General features: G+C 29.1%; 1 protein-coding gene across 3 annotated transcripts in view; it reads left to right on the top strand.

Moving 5' to 3' along the window:
• The window catches only part of LOC107454045 (ecdysone receptor), a 247,598-nt gene extending 220,729 nt beyond the window's left edge, over positions 1-26,869 (top strand). For all 3 annotated transcript variants that reach the window (XM_071181001.2, XM_016071093.5, XM_071181002.2), the window contains 6 exons: positions 20,244-20,414; positions 21,239-21,379; positions 22,902-23,143; positions 23,949-24,104; positions 24,775-24,997; positions 26,622-26,869. In XM_071181001.2, coding sequence (XP_071037102.1) covers positions 20,244-20,414; positions 21,239-21,379; positions 22,902-23,143; positions 23,949-24,104; positions 24,775-24,997; positions 26,622-26,863 — 1,175 coding nt within the window. In that variant the 3' untranslated portion in view covers positions 26,864-26,869. The remainder of the gene's footprint in view (positions 1-20,243; positions 20,415-21,238; positions 21,380-22,901; positions 23,144-23,948; positions 24,105-24,774; positions 24,998-26,621) is intronic.
• Positions 26,870-27,095: the final 226 nt, after the last annotated feature.

Genomic DNA, 27,095 nt, shown 5'->3' with positions numbered 1-27,095 from the left:
TATTTTTTATACGGAACCTAATTTCCATCAGTCTACAACGAATAAAAAGTTGCGCAGAATCTCGTTCATAAAATAAATCATGGTGTAACTAATAAAAACCTTCGCGGAAATAATAACGTCCCGAATTTTCGTCGTCGCATCATAAAAGTTTCATTCACAAAATTTAACATATCATTTGGCTCTGTAGTCTTTATAATTCTTAAATCCAGAACGAACAAAGTATTCTTTCTCTTTTGAGCTATGACCATTAGCCTAAATTTAGAATGGCGTTTGTTAATTTCAGAAGGCCTTGGAGTCCTAATGACGCAACGTGGGTGTACGAAGGAACTGGGAAATTAGTTTTCCAACATAATCTCATGTTTGATGTTGACGCCCTCTTCCTAACTTTTCATGAATCTTACTTAACGATAATCTCTACCAACGTGATGATTTGTTGCTGTCGCAATGAGAACCGATGTTTAGCTATTTCAGTTTCCTTCGAAGTTTAGACTTTTTTATTAAAGTATAGGAATGTTAAACCATGAAACACTCGAATTTTCTATGTGTTCTTCACAGCTTCTAGCCAAAAATATGAAAGAAATTACTAATTATTTTTAAATTATACTTGTGTCAATTAAAACGATTTTTTTAGATTCCAAACCGCTAAGAAAAAGTGCAAAAGATGTAAATTTTTAAATTATTCTTATGTCAATTAAAACGATTTTTTTAGATTCCAAACCGCTGGGAAAAAGTGCAAAAGATTTAATTCACCATTTTTTTAAATTTATTATTATTATTCAAGCAAAGCATGTTTAAAATGCGAAAAATAACGACGTGAAAAGCTTTATACATTAAAATATTACTACTTGTGATTTAATTTTATTAAAAACAATCTTTTAATCTTATTTTACGTAGAGACGACACATAAGTTAGAAGAGAAACAGTGGGTGTAAAATGACGAACTTTTTTACTTTAAAAAATATTATAGGTATACTTAATAAGAAAAATAGACATTATTCTTACTGAACTTATGTATTTATTAAATTATTGTTAATTGACATAAAGCTAAATTCATTATGAATCTCGAAAGCTAAATTATGACTTATTTTAAACATTGTATTTTTACATCTCATAAAATTAATTTCGTCTGACCGATTCCTGATAAACTTTTTTTATTCAACTCAAACATGATTTTAAATCTTATATTCTTACAAAATTCTTTTCATCATACATGTTCCTGATGAGACCTAATTCTTGTATATTTACTTCTTACGAAATTCTTTTCATCAGACCTATGACTGATGAACCTATTTTAATTCTCGTATTTTTACTTTTTGCAATATTCTTGTCAGCAGACCTATTCTTTATGAGCCAATTTTATTTAATACAGATAATAAATTCATAAAAGAAAACAAATGACTTCAATTTTGTAAAATCAATTAATAAAGAACCCACTTTTGTTAACAGGGCATAAATGAATAAAACACCTGACTCCATTTAATGTATTTTTTCATTTGCCTCAAGATCAAGGCCTCTCATGTGACCAATTCATATTGAACCCCAATTTAGTTAACGCAGACATAAATTCATAAAACTCGATTGGTTAAGTGGCCCACTTATGACAGCGAATTCTGAATTTAGTTTTTTTTTCTTTCGTGATCGCCATTTTAAAATCGTGCCGCATTCAGGTCGGATCAGCCGCTCGAGTGGAAACTTCCAAGCGCCATTTTCCTGCTTTGTTGTTGGTTATATTGTATCATTCTTTTTATTTAGTTCTTGATGGCTAGTTTGTATCTAATCGAGCGACCTACTTGCTAGCAAACTCAGACTTTCAAGGAAATATATCTGTAATCTTAAGTCGCGATATTTTACTAATCATAGTTATTTGATGGAATCGGGATCAGCTGTCTCGTGCTAATAAATAAAAAAAAAACATGGATTCTTCTCTAATAATAGATAAATGGTTTATTTTCTTTTAACCTTTCCATGTGTCTCAATTTGTAAAAGAAATCCAATGAAGTTGCTTTCTTATTTTGCGCTCGCGCGTGTTGTTAAAGGGAAAGCGATATCACGTGTTAGATTTTCCTACTTCAATGCTGTTTTCATGTGAAAGACGCTGTTTGTCAATTAATTTTAGTCTGTCCAGACATTTTGTGAAAGGTCCTGTTTATGTAAAATTGCGAAAAAAAACTATTCATAATTTGTGAATATAAAATAAGCGTCAAGTCACATTCTTTCAACCAGGGTCCTGCTTTTGTGAATTTGTGCAAATAATGTCCTGTTATAGCAAAATTTGCTGAAAACCTTTTCAAGAAGTTTTTAAATTGTAAATAGATACAAAATTCTGCTCAACAATTGCTGCTACTAAATAAGAGATGCAACATTACAAATATTTGGTATTTAGCCTATACTGCTCAACACAGAATATTAATTTTGGACGAATAATCGAAACAAAATCACTCACATTTTTAATAATTTCAATTGACATATTTTTATTGACACAACTTAGTCATGTAATACTTTTAATGTGTTACGCATTAAATAAACTTAAACAATTCTTAAATTTATAATATTTTATTTAAAAAAATGCCAGAAATCAATTTTTATTTACATAATATTCTATTAATAATTAATTTTAATAATAAATATAAATCGATTAAGTATTTATTTACAAAAAAAGTATGATTTAATATTAATAAGAATGCGCACACGAGGTTTGTAAAAGTTGAAATATTTTCTTAGAATAATACATTTGGAATTTAAACTTGGGGAAACTTAGTTTGTCTGGAACCGTCTTTCTTCCCCCCTCCCCCCAGGATTATTGGATTAACCAAACAATAATGAAGATAAACAAATTTGTGAAGGGTCCGATTGAGAAATAAATTATTTTGTGAAGGGTCCGTTTTATGAAAAGATATTTTGTGAAGGGTCCGTTAACGGACCCAAATTTCTTCTAAACAGACCCCCGTATGGTACAAATATAACTCATATTACCTTACACATTAATCTTTGTTAAACTTGGTAATACAATTCCACTAATACAACTGACTGAATTTTTGGAATATTTTTCTTATTTCTTTTGAAGTTACAAGAAAGTTGTAATAAATGGATAAATATAAAATCGCATATCACATAAATCACTACTATGAGTTTTTTTTCCGATAGGATAGCAGCAACGAGTAACTAAATAGTATTCATAAAAACTTATTATTAATTAGACATTAGAGTTTATTAATTAAAATACTTATATAAACTAGAAAAATATTGTTAAATAAAAATGGTTGATGACGGTTAACATACACTAGCATCTTAGCGGCGACTTTTATTACTTATTAATGCTAAAACAAAATTTGGAGACATTCAAATTTTGCTCCCTTGTATTTTTTTAATAACTTAATCTTTTTAAATTTTTTAAAAAAAACAACTAAATTTTCGTTTATTAACTGTAAATTAATTAGTATTTTTTACGCTTAAACCACCTGATATTTTATTCACACATCTTTAGGTTTGGATTAAAGTGTTAAACACCGAAGAACAGAAATTATGAAATTAACGAAACATTGTTAGTATTGCTAATTTTGCTTTAACTTATATTGAAGTTTTACATTAATTGAGGAAAAATCTTTATATCCGCTTTGCCGGTGAAATTATTTTAAGAAAAGTTTCGTAACGTTTTTCGGGATAGAGGAAACGACGGAAGAAGAAGCGTCTGATGGAAGAGGAAGAACTTTTTGGATAGTAACGCTGTCTCATTCCAACTTCATAAATAAATTGTTTAGATTGCGAAATGGTTTCCTAGAAATCGCGTCTCTTAAGACGGCTAATTGCCAGCCACAGTCGTTTGCCAGGTCACTTGGTGACTTCTTTGTTTCGGCACATGGTACAAGTTTGGTAATTGAGCATTTAATTGCTCTCTCATTGTCAGCGAGCTTTTTGGACAGTCAAGTTATATTTTCACTTGGCGAGAATCTGCCGGCTGGGTTTTTGTGTCAGTTTTTTGACAAGCAGACAGTGTGGGGCCTTTTTGAGCCGCATATTTTTTCCTGCATTTTCTTCTAGTAGACTTTTAAAATATGTCATTTAATTCTCTGACTTGCATGTTATTTAAAAAATTTAAAAGTTTCTTTTTGAAGATGAGTTTTTTTTTATTACACACACACATACATCTATATACATATCGCTCATTTGGTGAAACAATGACGTAACAGTTACTTCATTGTTTCACCAAATGAGCGATATATATATATATATATATATACACTCTCGATATCTCGAAGTTGTAGGGACTCTAAAAAAATTTCTTTTGAGATAGCAAGATCAGGACTAAATATGTTCTAAACAAAACAATTATAATTTTATATTTAAAAGTAAGACAAAAATAATTATATATAATGTAATATAAAATAATTATATATAATGTTTTTGTGTAATTTGTGCCCGGCGTGCGTTTCCATTGGACATAAGTAAGTCGCGAGTCACGCTGGTCAGAAATAAATCGTGCTTTCTAAGATCAATTTTACACTTGAAAAAAAAAAGAATAAAAAGAGGTGGAGTTAAAAAAAAAATGGATTCCGATACCTTTTCCATCAAATGTTGGGAGATCTGTCAGGATTATTGAAAAATTAAGGCGGCGACACAAGAAAGACTGCGTCAGTTCGCATTAATAACACGGGATTGTGCAAGAAAGATGCCAGATTCTTTTTTTTATGGAAATAATCTGTAAAAAATGTTCGAAATGGTATCTGACCATTTCGGTCGCGTTCCATTTTTCATCTTCATATCTCCATCAAGTGGAGGAAAGGATAAAGAGAGAAAAGATATTTGAGTTTCATTTATTCTTTTCTGGAAAAAGAATAAATATTTTCTTTAATTCAAAAATCTCTTTAGATATAAAATAAAACAAAATCGGTTTATTTAGGATGTCTGGTTTGTTTAGGATTGTTCCTAAAAATAATGATTTTGTTTGCCTGAATTTATTTGAGCATTTCACTGTACTCTTAGTTACATTGATAGAATTTCAGACAAACTTTCTAGAATCCTTTAGGTTAAGGCATTAATATCTAACTTGTATTTCCAATTCGGAAAATGCCGTTCTTGATCTACGGAGACTTTTTTTTAATAAATATTGTATTATCAAAATTTTATTATTTTAATAAATAAAAATAATTTAAAATATTTCAACACGCAACTTGGTGCAATGGCACTTTAGTTGCTGCTAATAAAAGTAAAAAAAGAAAAGTAACAAATGTGAGTAATTTAAGATGCCCAACTTTTATTCAAATTTCTTTCCATTTTTATGTGGCGTCGTATTTCGTAAAAGTAAATTTCTCCTGCGTCAGTTCGATAACTTTTTACTTGTTTAGCTGTTCGATTGGGATCTGCGAGAAACGAAGTAAAAATGTCCGTCGTTTTCTTGATCTTTATAACTGTGCTCAATTGACAGAAGAAAAAGCGTTTTTCCTTGGAATTCTTTCTTCAAAGGTCTTCGATCCAATGAATAACTTTCGTTGCCACTCGTCATGAATAAATAAACAGTTTTCGTCTGGGAAATAGCTTTCATTAAAAGTACTTTTTAACATTCTCGTTTTCAGAATGAGAGTATTTTGTTTCCTCTACTTTTTCAAAAGTTGACACTAATCGTTTGCAAACTTTTTTAAAAGTTTTAAAAGGATGGAAATTCGATCATTTGATAGGGCATAGCCGATGTCATTATGTTAGTTGATGCTCGAGATTAAAACGATTTTCTTTTTTCTTTTCTTTTTCAGGTCTAGAAAATTTATTATTAATCTCTTTTTTGCTTATTATTTTCACTTGCTTGAAATTAACTACTGCCAAGTTCGGTTTTGGACATTGTATATGCTGCGTTCATAAATATTATTTTTAAACCTAACCTTTACTATTTTACGATTTCTAAGTGGCAACGATAGTAACATTTTAAAAAATTTCTTTAAAATTTTAGAGCCTCAGACGATTTACAATCTTTAAATTTTAATTATCTTTAAATTTTTAAGATAACATTTGTTTGTCATAACATATGCATTTTATAATTTTTTTTTAGAATAACTCCGAAAATAACATATGATGATTCAATGAAGTAATTGTTCTGAAACGGTGTTAATTTCGTATCAAATCCGAATAAAATTAGATGGATGGAAGTGTTAGTATAAGAACATGTCAGGAATCGAACGTTATTCGGTTCTTAGTCGTTGTTTCTTTTCTTTTTTTTTAATTTTAACAAGCATCATTCTTTATGTTCAAGATGTTATTTTTTAGCAAATAACAAACGTGTATAAAAAACTGTTTCTTAAATTATCTTAGCAAATTTCGATATGAATAACAAATGAACTGGGACTATCGTGTGTTATTTTCCGACTAATGGTAATTATTTAAAAATATTCTGTTACTTGAGATGCTGAAGTCTGTAACTTTGAAGCAGAAATGTGATTATTACAAGTTTTAACAACAACCCTAAATTAAAATGTTTGATATCCACTGATTTAATACGTTGTACGCTTCCGTTGTTTGAGGATTTTTTCGTTAAACTCATCATAACTCTTCTTTTAAAAATAATATTAATCGACAATCGTATTGAAAATATTTTCGCAATTTGTCAATTTATTTTATTTTAAGTTAGTTTTCGATTTGTTATTTATCTCTGAATTACGCTCCAATTTGATAAAGCTCCCGAACTATCTATTTTTATCACACCATGCATGTTTGTTATTGTTTGATTTCTCCCTATTAATGCTGCTGTATTTTTCTCACTGTATTAAAGCACAATAAATAATGATTTGTGACGGTTATTTTTTGGAGTATTGTTGGGAGAAATGAGATCGAATGATCAATTAAATCTCGCTTGTTGCAAACAACCCAAAAAGGAACAAGAACAATTTAGATACCCTTTTCTATCCCCTTTCCACACCCTAATCGATCTGTGTTTTTTCGTGGTAGTTTCCATAGCAACGTATTGCTTCTCTCAGTTTAGAATGCATCACTTTCCATGTTTTAGCTTCCTTACATTTTTTTTAACCATTTTTTCCCCCTTGCAAATCTTATCAAGTTCAATCAATGTTAAAATCTTTAATTTATAATTTTTAAAGGGGAAATAATTTTTGTCTGAATTCGTTTAATTTTCACGACGATATCTCATGGATTTAATATTCTGGAACAGGTGTTTCCGACTCACATGAGGCCGGGGGCCGCAATTAAAACACCAGTCAAATGGCGGGCCGCAACTTTATCAAAATTTTATATAGGACTCTATTATGTTTGAAGGAACATAAACTATTATTGTCAGATTTTTATCAAGTTGTAGAAAACAAAAGTATTGAATTACAAATTAAAACAAGAAGTAGATTTTTAAAAATATTCTACATATTAAAAATTCTGGCCACAAAGTTTACAAATGTGAAGAATTTCGTCCAAAATAAGTAGTTTCAAAAAGTTAAAACGGAGAATTTCTTCGAGAAAATTTCTGAAACGCACATGCTAAATTATATTCACAATATACAAAAAAAAAAAATAATAATAATAAATAAATAAATAAAAACGAAATAAAAAAAGAGCAATATACACTATTATTTTTGTATTTGAAAAAATAATTTATTGGGTGCAAAACCTGAGAAATAAATTTTTTTGCACCGTTGGTATGTTAAATTTCACAGAAGCAAAGAAATTAGGGTTTTTTTAACTAAGGAAAAGTATTTTAAACCCATATAGAGTTTCTTACGAAAATTGTCCGCGAAAAATGACAAATGGGGGTGATATTATTGTTTGCGCTCTGATTTTAAGTTTTATCGTAGGAAACTCAATTTTTTAAGAACTAGAGTCTATTTTTCTAAAATTTATTATTATTTTTTAATGTTAAATAAGTTTTACGATATTTATAGCACAGATTATAGTACAATTATAGTGCTCGAATACATTTAATCTTTGATTTATTTTTTTTAATTCTATGATTACCATTAAATTTTGTACTTCAACAAAAATTTTTTTTTAAAGATTTGATTAAGTAAACTGTCACTTTGGCTACGTAACTTATACTATTAAGATATTTCAAATCAAAAAAAGATTTTTTATTCACGAGCAAATCTTTCCTTTTTTTTTTCTATTATGAAATCTCACTGTAAAGCACGCTTTCAGTTCTTAACTTAGTTGAAAAGCGTGATTGTAGAGTGAATGTTTAAAAATAGAATCAAAGAAAATGCTCGTAGATTATCTGGGAGAAAAGGTAGATAAAGAAAATGGGTAGAATCTTGTATCCTAAATTCAAAAGTTAAATAGAGAAGCGAGCGTTATTTCTATTCTTTGTAACACTGTTCTAAATGAAGATGCACCAGAAAAAGAAACTAACGATTTCTTTTTTGTTCTGTTCTTTTCGTTGAGTTTTCGAAAGTAGTTTCTCTGCACACTTCTGGCGGTGAAGTGGGAGGAGGGGGAATAAGTTTTGTAATTAATTATGTTACGTGGAAACGTAAAATGTCTCTGTTTGTGTTTTTAAACTTAGAGTTTTTTTAAAAATTTACTTTCGTCTATCGTTTTCTTTTCATACCGCATTTTTTAATTTTGTCTTTTTATTCTTTTCTTCATATTTTCATTTTGTGTAAAAAAAATTTTTTTTAAGTCATATTTCAAGTTTTACACAATATTGTTTAAATTCAAATGCTTCCCAAAATGAGTTTAGACTTGTCTCGTTTTCTTACTAATAAATAAAACACGAAATTTTAAGTTTGTGAGCTGATAATAAAATTGTTTACTGTACAAAATCATATTCTTTACGCTTTTAAATATATTTTAATATGGTAATACTCGACAAATAATGATACAGATGTTTTTCCCCCACTTTTAATTTTTTTATGACTCTTTTTGCTTCAAAAGCCGAAGCTTAAAGATAATTATTTAAAACAGTTGCAGCCTAAAATATAAACTCGGCATCAGTATTTTTCATTAGTGGAGAATTTTCAAGACTTGTTTAATTTGGAATAAAATAAACCATATCGAAACATTTTTCCAATAACGAATCAATTAATTGCAATAGTTGTAAATTATGAAAAATAAAACGATTAACTTAATCACATTCCTTATAGATGATATGAATAAAAAGTCGTAAAAGCTTAAAAATGGTTTAAAACCGTCTGAGATTAATAATCGTTTGCTATACATTATCGTTTTCTTTTTTCTTTTCTTTTTTTTAACATATGTCTGTCGAATTCTTTGTTTAGAATTAATTCTTAAGTGCAATAGTTCACTTTATATTTAGCATTTATTTAAGACATTCGTCGCTAAAAAAAATATGAATGATAAGTTTGGTTAAACTGAGCAGAGCAAAGAAAGTAAAATGGTGGTCATCTAATATTCGGCTATTTGATGGCGGCGCTTGGCAATCCTAAAAATCGTTATTTAAAGGAACATTCGTAATTTTTTCGCAAATTGCACAAAACATCTAAAGAAAATAGCCTAAAAGATTCATTTTCTATTTATGTACGATGTTTTAAAACTCTACTCTAAGTATTAACTTTATTATGCTATTTTTTATGTAATTATATCAGTAGGATGTTAGAAGAATAACTTAATTAATGATTTAAATTATTTTTAAAAAATTTCACTGTCGGAATTTATAAGAATATTAGTTTTCCCAATGGCTAAGAAAAATTTGCTGTCTGTCAATAGTTCTAATATTCTAATATTTCCTTTTTAATATCTATTATCTTGGAATGAAATTTATAAAAACAAACAAACTACGAAGTTGAATTAGCAATAACATTTTAAAAAAAGGCTTTAAATAATCCAAAATATCAATCTAATAAAACTCTTCCTAGCTTTAAAAAAGACATAGAAAAAAGTTACAGTATTTTCTTAACACCGGTGAAGTAATATCGGTTAACGGATAACACCCATTAAAGAATAACAACTTTTTTCGTAAAATAGAAACAGTGTGTATTTTTTTTCTTCTTCTTATTTACCTTTACAAATATCTACGGTTGATATTACGATTTTTCTCTTATCACCTTTTTACCTGGAATAACCCTTTAACTTAAAAAGGGTTAAAATATAAATAAACTGTAGGCATCCCTTCCTTCGTTACCTTTTCCCGAATGAACTCCTGACTGAATTTCGGTACCTGCGATGTGAAAAACGTAGGACAATTTTTCCTATGTATAAATAGAAATGGTGTGGAATAAAAAATAGTGGGGATTTACCGGAAATCCAAGATGAGGGGGCCCCTCTTCTACGACACTCTTTGAATGCTTTTCCGGCGTAACATTCCCCCCTCTTCCCCCACTCACTCCATACGTCTATACTAACTCGACGTACAGAATCTCTCTTCTATATTCTTTTGGTAATGTTGAAAAAAAAGCTCTTCTGTGGCATCTGGGGTGTAAAAATCAGAAATAATTCTATCTGCGTTTTAGGGCCCGTTCGAACATTTATGAAAAAATGGAGGGTGTGTTTAAATATTGAATTTTTCAATATTTTCAATGCGAATAATTCGGATTTGATTTCTCTTATTGGAATATATTGTAAGAACATAGGGTCGTGCTATCGTGATTTTGCATGTTTCTTTTTTTAAAAATAAATAAAAGTATTGTGCAGTTTTTTTAGGTATTTATGATGCAGACAATGGTTTATGCACTCTACTGAAACAAAATGATGCAGTTTTGGCTTTAGCTGAAATTAATTTCCCAAAATTAGCAATGTGATTTAAATTGTTAACTGCTGAATAATTGCACAATTTTGTTTTAGTAAGTTTATTAAATAATCATTGTTTTCGTTATAAACTTAAAAAGTGAGGCAATATTATTTTTATTTATTTATATATTTAGAAATAAACATATGAAAAAAATCTTACGTTAGTAACGGTGTAATTAATCTATAATATTGTATTTAGTTATGCAAGTTTAGTTTTTAGTCATAAAATATAGCCCCAATAGTCGTAATAAAAACAATTCCCTAAAGTTCATCATCTTTTAAATTATTAATAAATAATAATTTTCCTACTTTCATTTTTGATAAGATTCTTTAATTTTTTATATATAGACATGAGGTGTAAATAAATAAAGTAAATTTCATTGTTTTAAATTGTGTAAATTTCAAAATCAAATACTTGAATTTTTATTTCAAAACATACATAGTTGTAAAATCTGTCTAAACTTTAACACTGGATAATTACTATTAGAAAATTCATTGCAAAATTCGAAAGAATTAAAAATCGTTTGCTGGAGGGAAAAAAAATTTTTTTTTTATTTTATATTGAGTATTAATTGTTTCTTTGAATGTTCAGAATCCAACCTAAGTCGCTGTTTCATTTATTACGATGAATTAATTGTTATAGCAACTCCGTCTCAAATAAAAAAGTTTTTTTTTTAAAAACTTAAAGTTTAGATCTTTGTAGATAACTTTTTAAAGCTTGCTAGCTATCTCTTCATATTTTTAATCGATGTATCATTTTATTTTTAGAATTTATTTAACTCAGAAAGAAAATGTAGAAGTACATATACTCTTATCGATATATTTTATCCGAATACGGGTTATTCCAGACTTTGGGAAAATGCAAAAAAACTACCCATAAATTTTATGAATTTGAAAAATAGCAAAATCTTAGTTAAAACTTAATGTAAGGTCTTGTTTTAGTGAAAAAATTACCTATAATTTTCTGAATCTAAAATTACCGAGATAAAATCTTAATCTTCATTATTTTTTTGAATAGGCGAATAATTTTTACAAAAGTATTGAAACTATTATTTCTTCACATTCAAACTAGAAGTGCATGAACTCAAGTTAATGTCAAAAAATACCGTTTTCAATTTCATATTACCTGGGTTCTAATGTTTTTTTTCTTTCTTTTTTTGGCAATGCCCTTACCTTTACCTGTTTAAGTTCAGTGGCCGATCAAGGCAGGCTGTTTAGCGTGGTAGGAAAGCCCCTACTCTGTTCCGGGGAACTCACCCCCCATGAGCATCCCAAAGGGGGGGCAGATGGTAAAGCAGAGTAATGTACTCTTCCATGGGGCTTTCCCATAGACCTACTATTGCCTGTGACCGTGTCACCTAACTTAAGAAAGCCGGTCGCTCTCGTAAGATGCTTAAAATATTGAGGGGTTGGGGGCGCAACAAGTCTCCTTGAAAGCTATAAAACTTTTGTGATTTCTCCCCCCTTATTGTTGTTTATCTACCTTGAAAAATAGGAATATGGGCTGCTCGATATTGTTAGATATTTTTAGAAAGATATGTATCGGAGTAAAAAACTTCTCTCTTTCTCTTTAGTAAAGAATTTATTTATAATAAAATTTAATAATTAAAAATGTGGATCATTTTATTATTTGTATTTTAATTTAATTTTTAACTCCGTAATTGTACCACAGGAAAACTATAATTTTTTTATAGTACTTATGTTTCCGTATATAAATGGGACTTTTTTTTAAAATTTAATATAAATAATTCTTACTGACGATTTTTTGTGTGGAGGGGGGGAGGACAATGTAATATGGCAACGTTGTAAATTATACTTCTTTCAAATTTGGGATTTGGCAAATTTCAATGGGATTTTTGATGCTATAACCTCATTATAATACAGTGTAGAATTATAAAGCGTTAATAAAACGTAAATGTTGATGAATAACCAATGGTGTCATATGATGACTTAGTAATCTCTGACTTATTGTCTTTCATAAAATTATGTATAATTTTTAATGTCAAGATTTTTGCTTGAAATTAATAATTATTAGAAACATCGGGAGTATGTATGTCTTGATTATTATTTATGAAAAGTTAAGCAACCATCTAGCAATCCCTTCTTCTTTTAAAACTCAAAATTTCGATAGCCATCTTTAAACTTTTTAATTGTAGCAAAACTTCAAAAAAAAGTAAAGACTTTTCCTTAATTCTTTAATGATCTCAAATCAGTATTATTTTATTTATTAAATCATAAACTTAATTTTTTTAGGACAGTAGAACTTAAATCAGATTTATACAAGATTTTTTGTAATGTGTTTATTTTATAATTTTTGTTCTAAATCTTTCTTGGTATAAATCCCATGTTGTTTTCTAACTACCTGAATTATAAGCAAAGGATGGAAATTTTTTTTAAAAAAAAGCGTTTTTTATGGAACTTAGTTTTGCTAAAATTACAGCGCAATCAATGCATTTTTTATGTTAGTTGTTTTATTCATATTTTCCGCAGAATTGTTATACAATATTGTTATTTGAATGAAGTTATGTCTAAATTTCTGGGCAAATATAATCAACATAAACAAAAAAACACGAATAACAATAATTTTAAAAGGGAAAGTATAACCAAACAAAACCTTATAGTAAACACAAAGGAAATATGTAAAACCTGGACCACCCATATAAGCATAAAATTTTATAAACAAGCGAGGAATATATTTTTGAATATTTTTAATAACAAATATTCTTATTATATTAGTAATTTTAACAAAAATCGCATCCATTAGTAATATGAAGAAGACAAGTAAGTTTTCTTTGAATTTATTCAACCCTGTTCTTAGAATCATTCAACATCGTTGAAAGTTGTTTATTCATTTCTTTTTTCCTTTTTAATGACTAAAGAAAAAAAATGAATAAATAGAACTAGATCAGGTAAATTATATATTTCAAGGCTTCCAAATGTTTTTGTTTTGGAGTTGGGATAGTTAATGAAAATATTCTGCGACCAATGTTTCTAAAAAAAGAAAATAATCTCACAGATAATGACGCTCGACGAAGCGTATAAAATGCCTATTGGAGAAAGAAGAGTTACTAGGATACACGGTTTATGAAATCTGGACGAACAAGTTTCGTTCTTTTTTAACTTCATTTATTTATTTTATTATTCATTTCTCTTTTTCCAACAATGAGTGGACGAGAAGGAAGGGTAACCTGGTTCCTCGCGGTGCGCGGTTCGCTACCTGCTCTAATAAATAACCGTGTTTGGAGGTGACTTCAAGGTCGGAATAAAAATAGAGGGGAAAAAAAACTCGTTTGCACATCGTCTGTATTTATTTCTGCCCTAATCGTGTGATTTTAATGAAGCTGTACGTCATTAAAATCAAAAGCATTTCTAAATAAATATTATTTCTTTTCAGTCTAAGTAACTCAACTAGTTTCTGCGAATTTCTCTTAATAGTTATCTTTTTTATAAACTGATGGCTTAATTTTTTATGCCTGGAATAACTGATTCGGATGAAATAATCATTTCGGAGAGACTCGAAAATTGCAAGGAACGAATTTTCGTAATATGTAGAGCCTGTTTATTTTAAAGTGTTTAAAATTTTATGAGCTTAATTAAAGTCTTGTTATAATTATTTGTATTGGCATTATCGTCTAAGATTTTTTTTTTAATTGAGATGTTTAAGCTGACGTCAACGTTTCTATTGGGATGTGAATATAAATCGTTCAATAGGAATGATGCAAACGACAATTGATTTATTTATTCCATTCTGTGATGTAGTTCAGCCTTTGGCTTGGACTGGTCTATGTTTTTAAAAACGAATTTATAACATTTTTTTTAAAGTATATAAAAGTTATTTATTTTTAATTATAAAATCATATTTGACTTAATTATGACAAGTGAATAAATTTTTTCTTAAAATAGGACATAAAAAGGAGAAAATAAATGTCCTGATTATTAAAAATAAAAAAAGATTTTTTTTTTCTTGACTATATATTTATGTTGGTTTTTAACTTTATGAATCAAGTTACGATTTCTCAATTTTGCTAAAAACTTGCGTTAGTTATATATGTAAGGAAGCTTAATGTTGTTTCCATGTTTTCCGGGGGTGGGGGACTCTCTATATAACGAACTATCGCTATAAAAATATTAAAGATTTTTAAATTCTTAAAAAAAAACTAAATTTTAATCCATTTTTTCTAATATCTTAAATAATTCCTAAATTGTAAAATTTTTTTGAAACCTTTTTTATTTCATATCAATTTTCTTAAATAATCGTACAAAGTTGAGCAAAAACTTTTTGCTTAAATCTTCTGTAATAAAACAAACAAACATTTCTTAGCATCATATAATTAATTAGTCGCAAATTTTTCCGAATGTTTCAAAGCACTTCTAGTACATTGTTTTAACTGCATGCTATATATATATATATTACTCGTTTTTTTTTTTTTTTTTTTTTTTTTTTCCCTCCTTCCCTTAAATTAGTTTTTCCAGCGGAAAAGGTGTTGTGATTGAAAAACAAGTCTTTCAGTTCTGATAGTAATTGCTGGTGATTTTATCATGCCAAATATTTAAATTTGATAACGTTATTCGTGTACCGAATAGTTATATTTGAAATAATATAGTTATATTGCTGTAGTGTATTGATTAAAAGAAATGTCAAGTTATGCCTTGTATTTTGAAATGTTGTGGAAGAAATTCATATTCCTCATAATATTGATGAATCACAAATTGTAAAAAAAAATTTTATCTGAGATTCATAATTAAAATCCCCTTTGTGTTTTTTAAAGAATCAGCTTATAATTCTGTTTTTAACAAGTGATAGGAGTATATATGGGTATTTTAAATCATTTGATTTATAAGTTTACAATAATAAAAAAAAGTAATATTTATATAACTCTTAAAAAACAAAACAGAAATTTTAAATTTGCCATACTACCGTAAAAACGATTTTTTTTTCTTCCTCCAAACGATTTATTTTTGAACCTTTAACAATATTTTTTGAAATTTCTCCTTATGAAAAACGGAATCTATGACGTCATTAATTTTAAAACTACAACTCCATAAAAGATATAATTTTTGTAGTTTCCACTAAAAAAAAACCACACACACATTTATACGCATTTGAATCGGTACTTCGTTCTAGAGTAATCGAGCGGTAACAATTAGGCACCAATCATCGGCTCCTCGTTCGAGAGTAATCGAGTGATAACAATTGCCAATCATGTCCAAATAAGAAAAGATTGTTTTTGCATTACTCGGTTACCTACATTTCATCTTTACAATGATGCAAAATATATTCAAATTAAGCATTTATCCTATTCCCACTAGTAATGCATATATATCTATTCAACCAATCTTGAATCTTCTCTACCAAGGAATGTACCTGTACATGTCTAAAAAAAAACTTCCATTGAATAAATCATACTGAATGATGATTCTTCTATTTGCTTTGACCCCTAAACAAGAATAATTCACAATAGAGTAGGCGGGAAATACGCTTCGCGAGTGGCTATGGCTCGTCACACAAGCATAACAATGGCCCACAAGCACATACTCGATTTTTATTTTAATGGCGAGGATGATGTTATTTCGTTATTCGCCATCGCCCATACAATAATCGCAGTAAAAAAAAAAGTTTTTTTTTTTATTATTTTATTTCTAAAGAAGAGTGACTGAAAAATGAAATTGGTTCAAATGAAAAGTCATAAAAAAAAAGCCGAAACTTTCTCTGTTCTTACTTTTATTGCAATTTTCGCTTTTCGTAATAAAATTTGTTTTATTATTTGCTAAATAAAAGAGTGAAATTTTGAAAAGTGAAGTCCTGCTGTGTATTGTTGCTTTTGAATTCTTGGTTACAAAAACGCGTGAATATTCATTAGGGCAATATAAAATAAATTTATTTCTCTAAATTTTGAGAATTTTTTAAAATAATTCTGCAGCATACGAAATGATGTTGATGAAGTTTAATGCTAAATTTAAAAATAAAAAAATTAATTTTGTTAAGTTAATTTTGAAATCAAATTGTGTCAATTTTTGTTAAATGAGTTTTCATTACATGCTGCATATAACTTTTTCGAAATATTTTTTTTATTTTATTAATTTATAATATTTTTGACTAAGTAATTTAAACTGGGTGTTCCTTAAATTTTAACATTAATTTTTTAAATCAGAAAAAGGTAAAGAAAGAAAAATTCCGTCGACAATTTTCGCATGAACCAAAAAATAAGAGCCTCTTTGTAAATAAAAGTTTTTATAAATTGAACTGTACCTGGAATTTTTTTAATCGTATGTTGTAAAACAATTTTTAAATGAACTTTTAGTTTTAGTTTTCATTAAATTTGCAATATGAAATCATTTGGTGTCAATTTGGCGGAATTTGCGCCAACTTTCCCGATCAACGAGATTTTACACAATTACTCCCCCCCCCCCTCACTTCAAAAAAAAATTTAAAATAGGAAACTATTAAAATGCTACTTATACAATCGTTGCAATTTTAGAAAAGTAATTCTTCGAAAAGTTTAAATATTGAAAACATTTATATTTAACGTCACCTTTATATTTTGTAGATTCTTTAGACTTGGATGTACATACTTCTAAAATGTGTATATATTAAGTGTAATTTTCATACATTAAACTACTTATTAATTCAGGATGTTCTGTAATCATCGCTCTTAAATAATCCTTGTCAAAAAAGAAGTTAAAAATTAACACATTGGGGATCGGAATAAATATTTAAGAAAAATAAATAAAAATATTTTCAAAATCTACCTAATGATTATCGAGATTTTATTAATTTGATCCTTCCAGTTTTATCCTACTAGTAAATGGAAATCGAGAATTTAGTTTTTATTATGAATGTAGGAGTTATACCTTAAACATTTCAACTGAATATATATTTTTTTATCTTATAAAAGAATGTCATTCCTTTTACTTTAGTATCACAACTTTATCATCCTTATTAAAAAAAAAAAAATTCTGTACCTTCATGCTTTATCATTTCAATAAAGAATATTTCATTATTTTGTTTTTAAAAAAAAATCTTGAATGTAATTTTTGTTTATTGTTCACATTCTTAAAACACTGACCAATTATTAGTTATTCGTTTTTATAATTTTGAATTAATCCGGTTCTCTGCGGTTGCTGTTTAATAAGATACTTTGTAATAAACATTCGGTGTTGATAGTCATTTATAAAGTTATGTTGAATAATAAAATAAAATTCGTAGTCACACTTTCATGAACAGTCGGTCACGGTTCTACCTTTTATTTATTTATTTTTTGTCCAAAATAACTATTCCATATAAACGAACACGCAACACAATGATAAAACAATCATTCCTTTGTGTCGTAGGGCGAGGAAAAAAAATTCTAATAGAAATTTATTATGGCATTTTTCTGCGGAATTTTTCCTATTGTTTTAGTCGTCCATCGTAACTTTGACCTTCTGTTACGTAGGATGCTTGCAATAACATTAAAAAGATAGTTTATTAGTACATTCCCGAGTTCGCTGGAAAAAAAAGTGGCTTGTTTTTCGTCCTTGAACCCTTTTCCAGTTCGATGATCTTAAAGGCGATCGTCTGAAATTTTTTTAACAGTTGCCATTCTTCAATAGATAAATTTTAATAACGTTTTAGGTGTGACTAGCACCTCACGTTGGGACTGGCAACGGAAATGTGGTCTGGAATTCGCTTTTCAATGGGAGAAAGGGTTGCTTGAAAACTGGTTCTTTGGATGTAATATGTTTTTAAAATTCGAAAGTGATGGGATATTTTTTTTGTAGATTATCTAATGAAGAAAGTTATTCGATAAGTTGTTTTCTCTTTTAAAGATATATCTCACAGGAATTTCAATTGGACGGTTAAAATATGAACTTCCTTTGAAGGTAGTGGTACCTAGAGGAATTAACCCCTGCCCACTTTCGTTTTATTTATTTATTTTTTCGTGGAAAAAAATTTATCGTTGCTCTTTTTTTAGGGCTCTGTAAAATCGAGATTAAATCTTTATCCTTTCAACAACACACATAATCTTTTTAGTAAGATGCACTAAAAACCTAATTATTGCAAAGGAAAGTAGAAATCAACAGGTGTTCTCAATTTATTTGGCGTAGAATGAAACGTCAAAATCTTAATTTTGTATGTTAACGAATTTGTAAATACATTATTTTCGGAACTTTTTTGCTTCTGTTTAGCGCTTACTTAGCGTTCATCTTGAACTTTGTAACTAATAGTAAATCCGTGTTAAAATAAATTATAATATTTCTGGCACAAACGGACAGCTTTAATATTGATGGAATCAAATGACATTTCCGGAAAAATAGAGAAAAAGTTTTTCAAAGTTATCTTGGCTTTGAAAAAATTACAAGTCATTTAAAAAAAAATACAATTATGTCGACAATATAGTGTAATACATTCATATATAAAACGCTATCTAATTTATATGGCTTCAGTAATGAGTGTTATTTAAAAAAAAAATACTGCTTGATTCAAGAATGGTACTGTCTTGTTATTTATAGACTCGAATTATCCCAAAAAGAATTGTTTAAGATTTTTTTTTGTTTTCTAGACATCAAAAAAATTATAAATGTAGAAAAACAATTTTGAAAAAAATTAAACCCACATATTACAAGAGTTCCGTCATCAAATATTAAAAATAAAAAATTAACTAATTGACTAAAATAAAAATTCCCATAAGCATTTTTCCCTTGATGGCCTTAAAAGATTGGATAGTGATTTTCCTGATTTTGCAATCAATATGATTGCAAAAGTGGGTATGATTTACATATGATAGGGGGAGTTTGGATAGTGATTTTCCTGATTTTGCAATCAATATGATTGCAAAAGTGGGTATGATTTACATATGATAGGGGGAGTTTCTAATAAAAAAAAACATGAAAATACTTCAACTTCTATGTGCAAAAATCATACATGGAAAAATATTTTTGTAGGCATAGTTGTGGATTTACAATTTTCATTTTTTGATGAAAGTCCCAAGTAACACATTTACAAAAACGATATAATAACGCGAAACAATATTGTAAAAACGTTGGGGAACGTCGATCGATATCTCTCAGCATTTCGGATATCTCTAAATTTATATTTTAAATTTATTTTTTGGAATTATTAAAATTTGACGTCATTTTTTGTCTTTTAAATGATTAATTTTGATTTAAGAACACAGTAAAGTTTAAAATGAAATGCTTTACAAACACAGACTTTTAATGTGAAATCGACAGCAATCGTACAATATCGAACACACAATGTCGATTTTCGCCAATATTGACATTGTCGGTCGATGTAGACTAAAGCTGTTACAATAACCCTGTGCTACTTGGGGTGGCAGAAAGTCAAAAATCGCCAAAAACTACTTTTATATGTAATGCTTGATTGACCTCTTACTTTAAATATGAAATTATAATTAGATTAAAGATGCGGAGTTTACCACATCCTGTACTTAAATATTAGGAGAGAACTTTCCTATGTTTGAGTGCCTTTTATACATATTCATGAAATTATTTAGTAATTAAAATTTCTTCTGTTAACAGTCAAAGAATCGTCACTAGAAACTTGTGTTTATTAGTTTTGTTTGTCATTACAGATAAAGATGACTTGAGCCCACCTAGCAGTGTTATGAATGGCAGCTGCTACGACTATGACAAAAAGTCCAAGAAGGGACCTGCGCCTCGTCAGCAGGAAGAACTTTGCCTAGTATGCGGAGATCGTGCATCCGGCTACCACTACAATGCTCTCACTTGCGAAGGATGCAAAGGTAACAAATTATAAAATATATCCGACGTTTACAGTCAGCACTTGATATAACGACCCAAACAAAAAAGGGCGTAATGTCGAGATTTCACAACGATCTTTACGCATAATTTGAAAACTTTATGCTAATTTGGACAAAACAATGCTAGTAGAATAATTGGTAATTAAGCAATTTTTTAATGTTAAAATGTTTGTAAAAGTACCATTTAAAATTATACAGCGGGGCTATACTTAAATTAGATGTTTTTTATAGCCCGGTGACAAGAAAACCTCACAACAAAACCACCGAATTCGCAGTAGATAGTATTTAGATTCAGATTATAGGAATTCAATTTTTTAAATAAGAAATATTTCAGTTTTTTGACACCAGGGGTTTAAATAGCGCTGTAATGCTATTTTTGGGACGAAGTAATTACAGAAAATTAACATTTTGTCTGTATTTTATTGACAACGCATTTACTTCGCAATGACGTTTTACACATTAAAACATGTTTCCTCATAGATTGTTGCATGTAGATTGTCACGGTAGAACCAGTGTTATTTGCAGTATAATAATTGTTACATTTACTGTATCCTTTGAAAAGAAGAAAAAAATTAAACTAAATGTCGATTGCTATAGTAAAATGAATGACTCAGATTGTGGATGTTGTAATGAGCGTTAAAATAACATTGCATCTATGAAATGACAAACTTAACTTTGCTTAGTGGTCATTATATAAAAAGTTCGCCTTAAGGGGGGTCATACTAAAGAGTGTAGACAGTTATTTTAAAATAATAAATAATTCAGTTACCTATAAATTAATAAATTTTTTATGGTTCCTTTGGCAGGTTTTTTCCGGCGGAGTATCACAAAGAATGCTGTTTACCAATGCAAGTATGGCAACAACTGTGAAATCGATATGTATATGAGAAGAAAATGCCAAGAGTGCCGTTTAAAAAAATGCCTTGCTGTGGGAATGAGGCCAGAGTGTAAGTAATTCCAAGATGTTTTTTATGCAGAGTATGCTCATAAGATCCTTCGCTGCAGAATTTTTAGCAAACATATTTCTTTACTAATTCCTATTAACATAGGTAAAAATGAGTGTCAAAATATTGAAATTTCTTTCATTTACGATTATTTTTTAATTTCATTTATATTAAAAAAAATTTTGAATATAAATAAAAAAAAACTTTTTTTTTCTGAGAACTTTTTGTATTTTGTATTTTAGTATATGTTTAAGCATAATTCTGATAATCTAACAATTTTTAGCAATTATTAGACTGTTTTTTATATTAAAATATACAAAAAGGACACCAATATCCCATCTGCGTCAATATCTTTAAAAGTCTGTTGCCAAGGAAAATTAAAAAGGCATAATTTTAGTGCCCTACACTTGAAGTAAATCTGATTTTATACTATCTTATTGTCAAGAGTTTTAAACAAAAAATCACTAATTTGGCGACATTTTTCCAATGAATAATTCTCAATCTTGGCAAATTTTTATACAATGCAATTTTTCAAATATTTAAAAATTAAATGACAAATGTTTTTGTTTTTACAAAAGTGTGGCTTTTCTTATTTCCATTTTCATAATTAACATAAAGAGGTAGGAATTCAAGCTGGACAAAAAGTATAAATAACTGTTAGAAAACTCGCAACAATTATTAAAACAGCATAAAGCGTTATTTCGCATGAATAATTTATTGATTTACTATAAAATGAAATTTGCATTACATTTATGGTTTTAAAAAAATTATGTTTTTTACCCCAAAGAACTTTTAAGTTCCTTTCAGGATACTGTGGTGTAACTACCACTACAATTATTAAACATCAACACACTAGTATATAAGGCATGCTAACTTGATTCAATCTAGAGGTACCTTTTGATAGATGAAGAGTTGACATTGTCGGTTTCCACTCTCCACTCAGTGGTGACCTGCCATCGTGAAATGAACTCCCCTACATCGAAAGTATTGCCCACTTCGATGGATGGTCCCCATTGAACAGCTGACTTGCTACTTGTGACACAATCATCGTCCTCCTCGTGCTGTTGCTTTCGAAAGCAACACAGGAGAGACCACACGCACACAACCTTGAACTCAATACTGTTCTCACGATAAACGGACGTGATTTTAATACAGCTCTCACCACAGGCGCTCAAAATCCGGTGAACTTAGCTCAGCTCTTTTGGTTCGGCAACTAGTGGTATCCGTTCATTGAATTCTATCCCTGATAAAATTCTGGTGCGGGAGATAGTGGCGTAACTACCACTTACAATTATTAAACATCAATTCACTAGCATATAAGACATGCTAACTCAATTTTATCCAGTGATACCTTTTGATAGATGAAGGTTGATTACTCACTCCTCTCTACGCAAGACTTAAATAATTTTCAATCTGACTAAGAAATGTTTGATAAGTATATAACTGACCCATCAGTTTGGAATACCTATATGATATTTTTTCTAACAAAAATCCACGGAAAATCTAATTTTTTATTGTTCTGTAGGTGTTGTTCCAGAATACCAATGTGCCATTAAAAGGGAAACAAAGAGAAATAAAGATAAAGACAAGCCAAATAGTACAACAAGGGATAGTGGCTCCGATAAGGACGAAAAGCCCATTGGAAGTCCCTTGGTGGCCCCTCTAAATAAGACACTCAGTAAAGCCCAAGAAGAATTAATTAGCAAACTAGTAGTGTTCCAAGAAGAGTATGAATCACCCTCTGAAGAAGACTTTAAGAAAATAACAGTAAGTATTAGTATCCTGTCTGTTTAAATATCAGTCCATTTCTTTCCTGTACTCAATGGTGCTTTTTAATGTGTTGTTCTTATATGAATTAATTATCATGAGTACGTGCAAAGGAATCCAGAACATGCACTTGCAACCCCTGGGAAATTATATAACATGGTGCGTAAAAGTGCTTAATTTGCCCTTTTCGAAAATTAGATTTTTTTTCTTTACCATGTCAATTTTCTTCGTGTATTATACAAAAGCGTGCTTTTCACATTGTTCTATTCAACGTTTCTACAATTCATTGAACCACCATCTATTTCAGCTTACCATCGGTCCATAGCGTATGAAAGTGCCCATTATTTCACAGGTTTGATAAAATACTTGTAAGTCTAGATGTGCGTATAGTGAGTTGGGTTCGGTGAGATTATTGCACTCTCATGTGCAACTCTGCTGCATTTTGCTAGATATTCTCAATTTCTAGCTCTATTTACCGCCCTGTGAAATCGAAGAGAAAAATCTCTTTTTAATGTCTAATATAATCAAGAAAATAGGTCTTTGTCAAAAACTAGTTATTTTATCATGATCATGTAAAGTCTTTGAAAATTATTTTGTATTTTGTTAATGTATATAGTGCTTAAAAAGTAAATAAAAGGTGCTTATTTTTTGTTGAAAGATTTGGCTACGCACCCTGAATAAGTGAAAAATTATGTTTCGCTTGTAAATTCATTTAGTTTGTAGTTCAATCGTAAAAAAAATACTTTTGTAAGTTGTGTCATATAAACTGTTTTTAAGGTTTTCTAATGTTACTGCTTTCTTGTAGGCCTTTCCTTTGGGTGATAGTGAAGAAGATAGTATGAAAAGATTCCAACACATCACCGAAATTACCATCTTGACCGTCCAACTCATCGTCGAATTTTCCAAGAGAGTTCCTGGTTTCGACACACTTTCTCGAGAAGACCAAATCACGTTACTAAAAGTAAGCATTCCATAGGTGACTCTGATTTGACTTTTTTAAAATTTGGGACAGAGAAATGACGCCACCAAAAGTGTACCCTTTGAAGAAGAAAAAAAAATTGTTTCTCAAGAATTTGATTTTTTAATAGAGATGTCTGTTCTTAAAAAAACTATCTAAACTTAATAGAAAGAATCCTTTAGAACGATATATTTTATCTTAAATACTTAGTTGGATTCATTTAGTAGAAAATGTATATAACTCTGAACAATTTGAGACTATTCACGATCAACCATTTACGAAGATTAGTCACAATCTAACATTTCCAAAGATTAGTCACAATCAACCGTTTACAAAGATTATTCACAATCAACCATTTAAGAAATTTGATCAATTTTCGTTTTTTAAAACAGATATAGAATGATCAAAAATTACATAAATCGGTGCTATGAATTTTGATAACAAAAGTTACATGAATCTTTGGATATATTGTTATATTCAGTTAATTTTACAATTAGGATTTTAGAAACTATCGAAAATTTCATTATTATTTCATATGGTTTCTCTTTAATTAATAGTCTTAATGTTACTCCTTAAATTGTGTACTTATAAATATTTATTTTTAATTGATATACTTTCATACAAATTAAGATTGATTTATTGCATATTTTTAAAAGACATATTGCGTTTTCAGGCTTGTTCAAGTGAAGTAATGATGTTAAGGACAGCGAGGAAGTACGATATTAAAACAGATTCAATAGTTTTTGCAAATAACCAGCCATACACGAGAGAAAACTACCGCAGTGCCTGCATGGGAGATTCTGCGGATTCCATTTTCCATTTCTGTAGGAATATGTGTGTCCTCAAAGTGGACAATGCCGAATATGCACTCCTAACAGCCATCGTTATCTTCTCAGGTCAGTTTTAATTTTGAAACTTATATCAATAGTTTGTTAAGGATTAATTAACTCTTAGGTTTCTGTGGTTTTTAGAAGAAGAAAAAACAAAGTGACAGTGATTTTTATTAAAAAGTAATAGTTTGAAATTGTAGTTGTCAGACTTCTAATTAGAATATGTATTCAAAAGTTTGTTAGATGAAAATATTCATGCTGTGTGAGCACCAAGTTTGTCAGTTAGTTCATTATTTCTGAAAAATCAAGGGTAAACTGCCAACAGTGTTGTTTAGTTCCCTTGTCCCCTTAAATTTTTTAATTTGGTACGCTCTAACCAGGTGCAATGGAGCAGAATGTGCCCAATCGTGCGAATGAGGTTCAGGAGAAATTAAAGCAACACTGTGAAAATATTTAGTCTGATTAAAAAGTAAAATTAACCTTTTTTTTTTTTTGAAATATTGTTCTTTGAGATATTTTTTTCATGAAAATGGGCCTCCAATTCATTAAACTTCTAATATTTTAAAACAAGTATCTAAATCTAGGATCATTGATAGCATGCATACGAAGAAACAGAGGTTGTTGTTTGTAGATGATTAAAAAGCTTTATTTTAAACAATTTAAGACTGTTTTCTTTCGTAACCTAAACAAATTCTTGATACTTGACTTCCAGACTGTTATAAGTATTTTAAATAAATAAAAAATGTACTGCCATACATTGCAATTAATTTCAAGAAAAGCAGCTTGAAAACTTTTCTTATTATTTCTAATGCTATATTAAAATTTCGGAAAACTTATAAAAACAAAATTTATTTGCAATATGTAGCTTGTGATACATGAGTGACAATTATAAAATTTCAATTGTGAAATTTTTGTCACTTACGTTCATTTTACTATTGCATGCCAGTGTAGTATCTGTACAAATAATGGATTTAAATATTAAAATACAGTTCATTTTAACATTTTTTACATCCTTATACCATGTCTACTTACTATCTAAAAAGAAAGATAATATTTTCTGCTATGTTAAATGTATCTAACACAAATAATTTAATATACCTATATGTTTATTTATTAGTTTGAATTCCTTAAGTTTATATGAGTAAGAACATAATTTAGTTTTACATATGCTAGCTTATTCAAGAAATGCATAAAATCAACTGAACCGTAAATAAATATAAGGATCTGCGAATTTTACAAATCTGATCATGTTTGATAGCTTAGCCTCACTCAGCCAATGTACTATTACTCCTCTGTTTTAATTTTTCCTCTTTAAACTCATTGTTTATTAGGCTGATTAAAATCTCCAACAAAATAGAATGTAAGCACGGAGGTGTGTGTTGGAAAAGTTGTTTATACTCTGTTAGTTTATTTATTTCCGATTTTGAATTTCTCTTTTTGACTTACATGATTATGCATGATGGACCAAAATTTTACTCATAGCCTAAAAAATGTCGCTAGTTATTCTATTTCTTCAATGTTGGTAGATATGAAGACCTAGAATAAGGCTCTACAAATTCTATTTGAGATATTTTTTTTTCTTCAAATTTTTCACTTGTTTAGTTTTTACACAGCTTTTCAATTGTGTTTTAAATATAACTAACATTATTGTTTTAATGTAGACTAATTTTATTGATTTATTCATTTGTAGAGAGGCCTGCACTGCTGGAGGCAAAGAAAGTGGAAAAAATTCAAGACTTCTACATAGACACACTCAGGGCATACATTGCAACAAACAGACCACCTGGAAAAAACTATTTTGCGAGGTTGCTTTCCACACTGGTCGAGCTCCGCACACTCGGCAACATGAACTCAGAGTTGTGCTTCTCACTCAAGGTCCAGAACAAAAAGCTTCCTGCCTTCCTCGAAGAGATCTGGGACATACAACAATAAGAAAAACTCATCTTTGCTCCAAAACCATTCCATTTTTAATAATAAAAAACAAACAACAAAAAGTACCTGGAGTCTTTGCTTGTACCGGCACAATTGGTACAGAAAAGCTGCCACTACTTTTTCTCTCATCGGAACTCAAAATAGTTCTTCTGTTGCATTAATTTTGAACGCGTATTTTTTGGGTTGTGATCTCTGCGCAATAAGCAGACACGTTTCGAATGAAAGAAACGCA

The sequence above is a fragment of the Parasteatoda tepidariorum genome, chromosome 8, assembly GCF_982258835.1.
Source record: "Parasteatoda tepidariorum strain Cologne lab strain chromosome 8, Ptep-v5.0, whole genome shotgun sequence".
NCBI classification, from domain to species: Eukaryota; Metazoa; Arthropoda; class Arachnida; order Araneae; family Theridiidae; genus Parasteatoda; species Parasteatoda tepidariorum.
The sequence above is the reverse complement of the archived record's forward strand: the minus strand, read 5'-3'. Positions and strand labels throughout refer to the sequence as shown.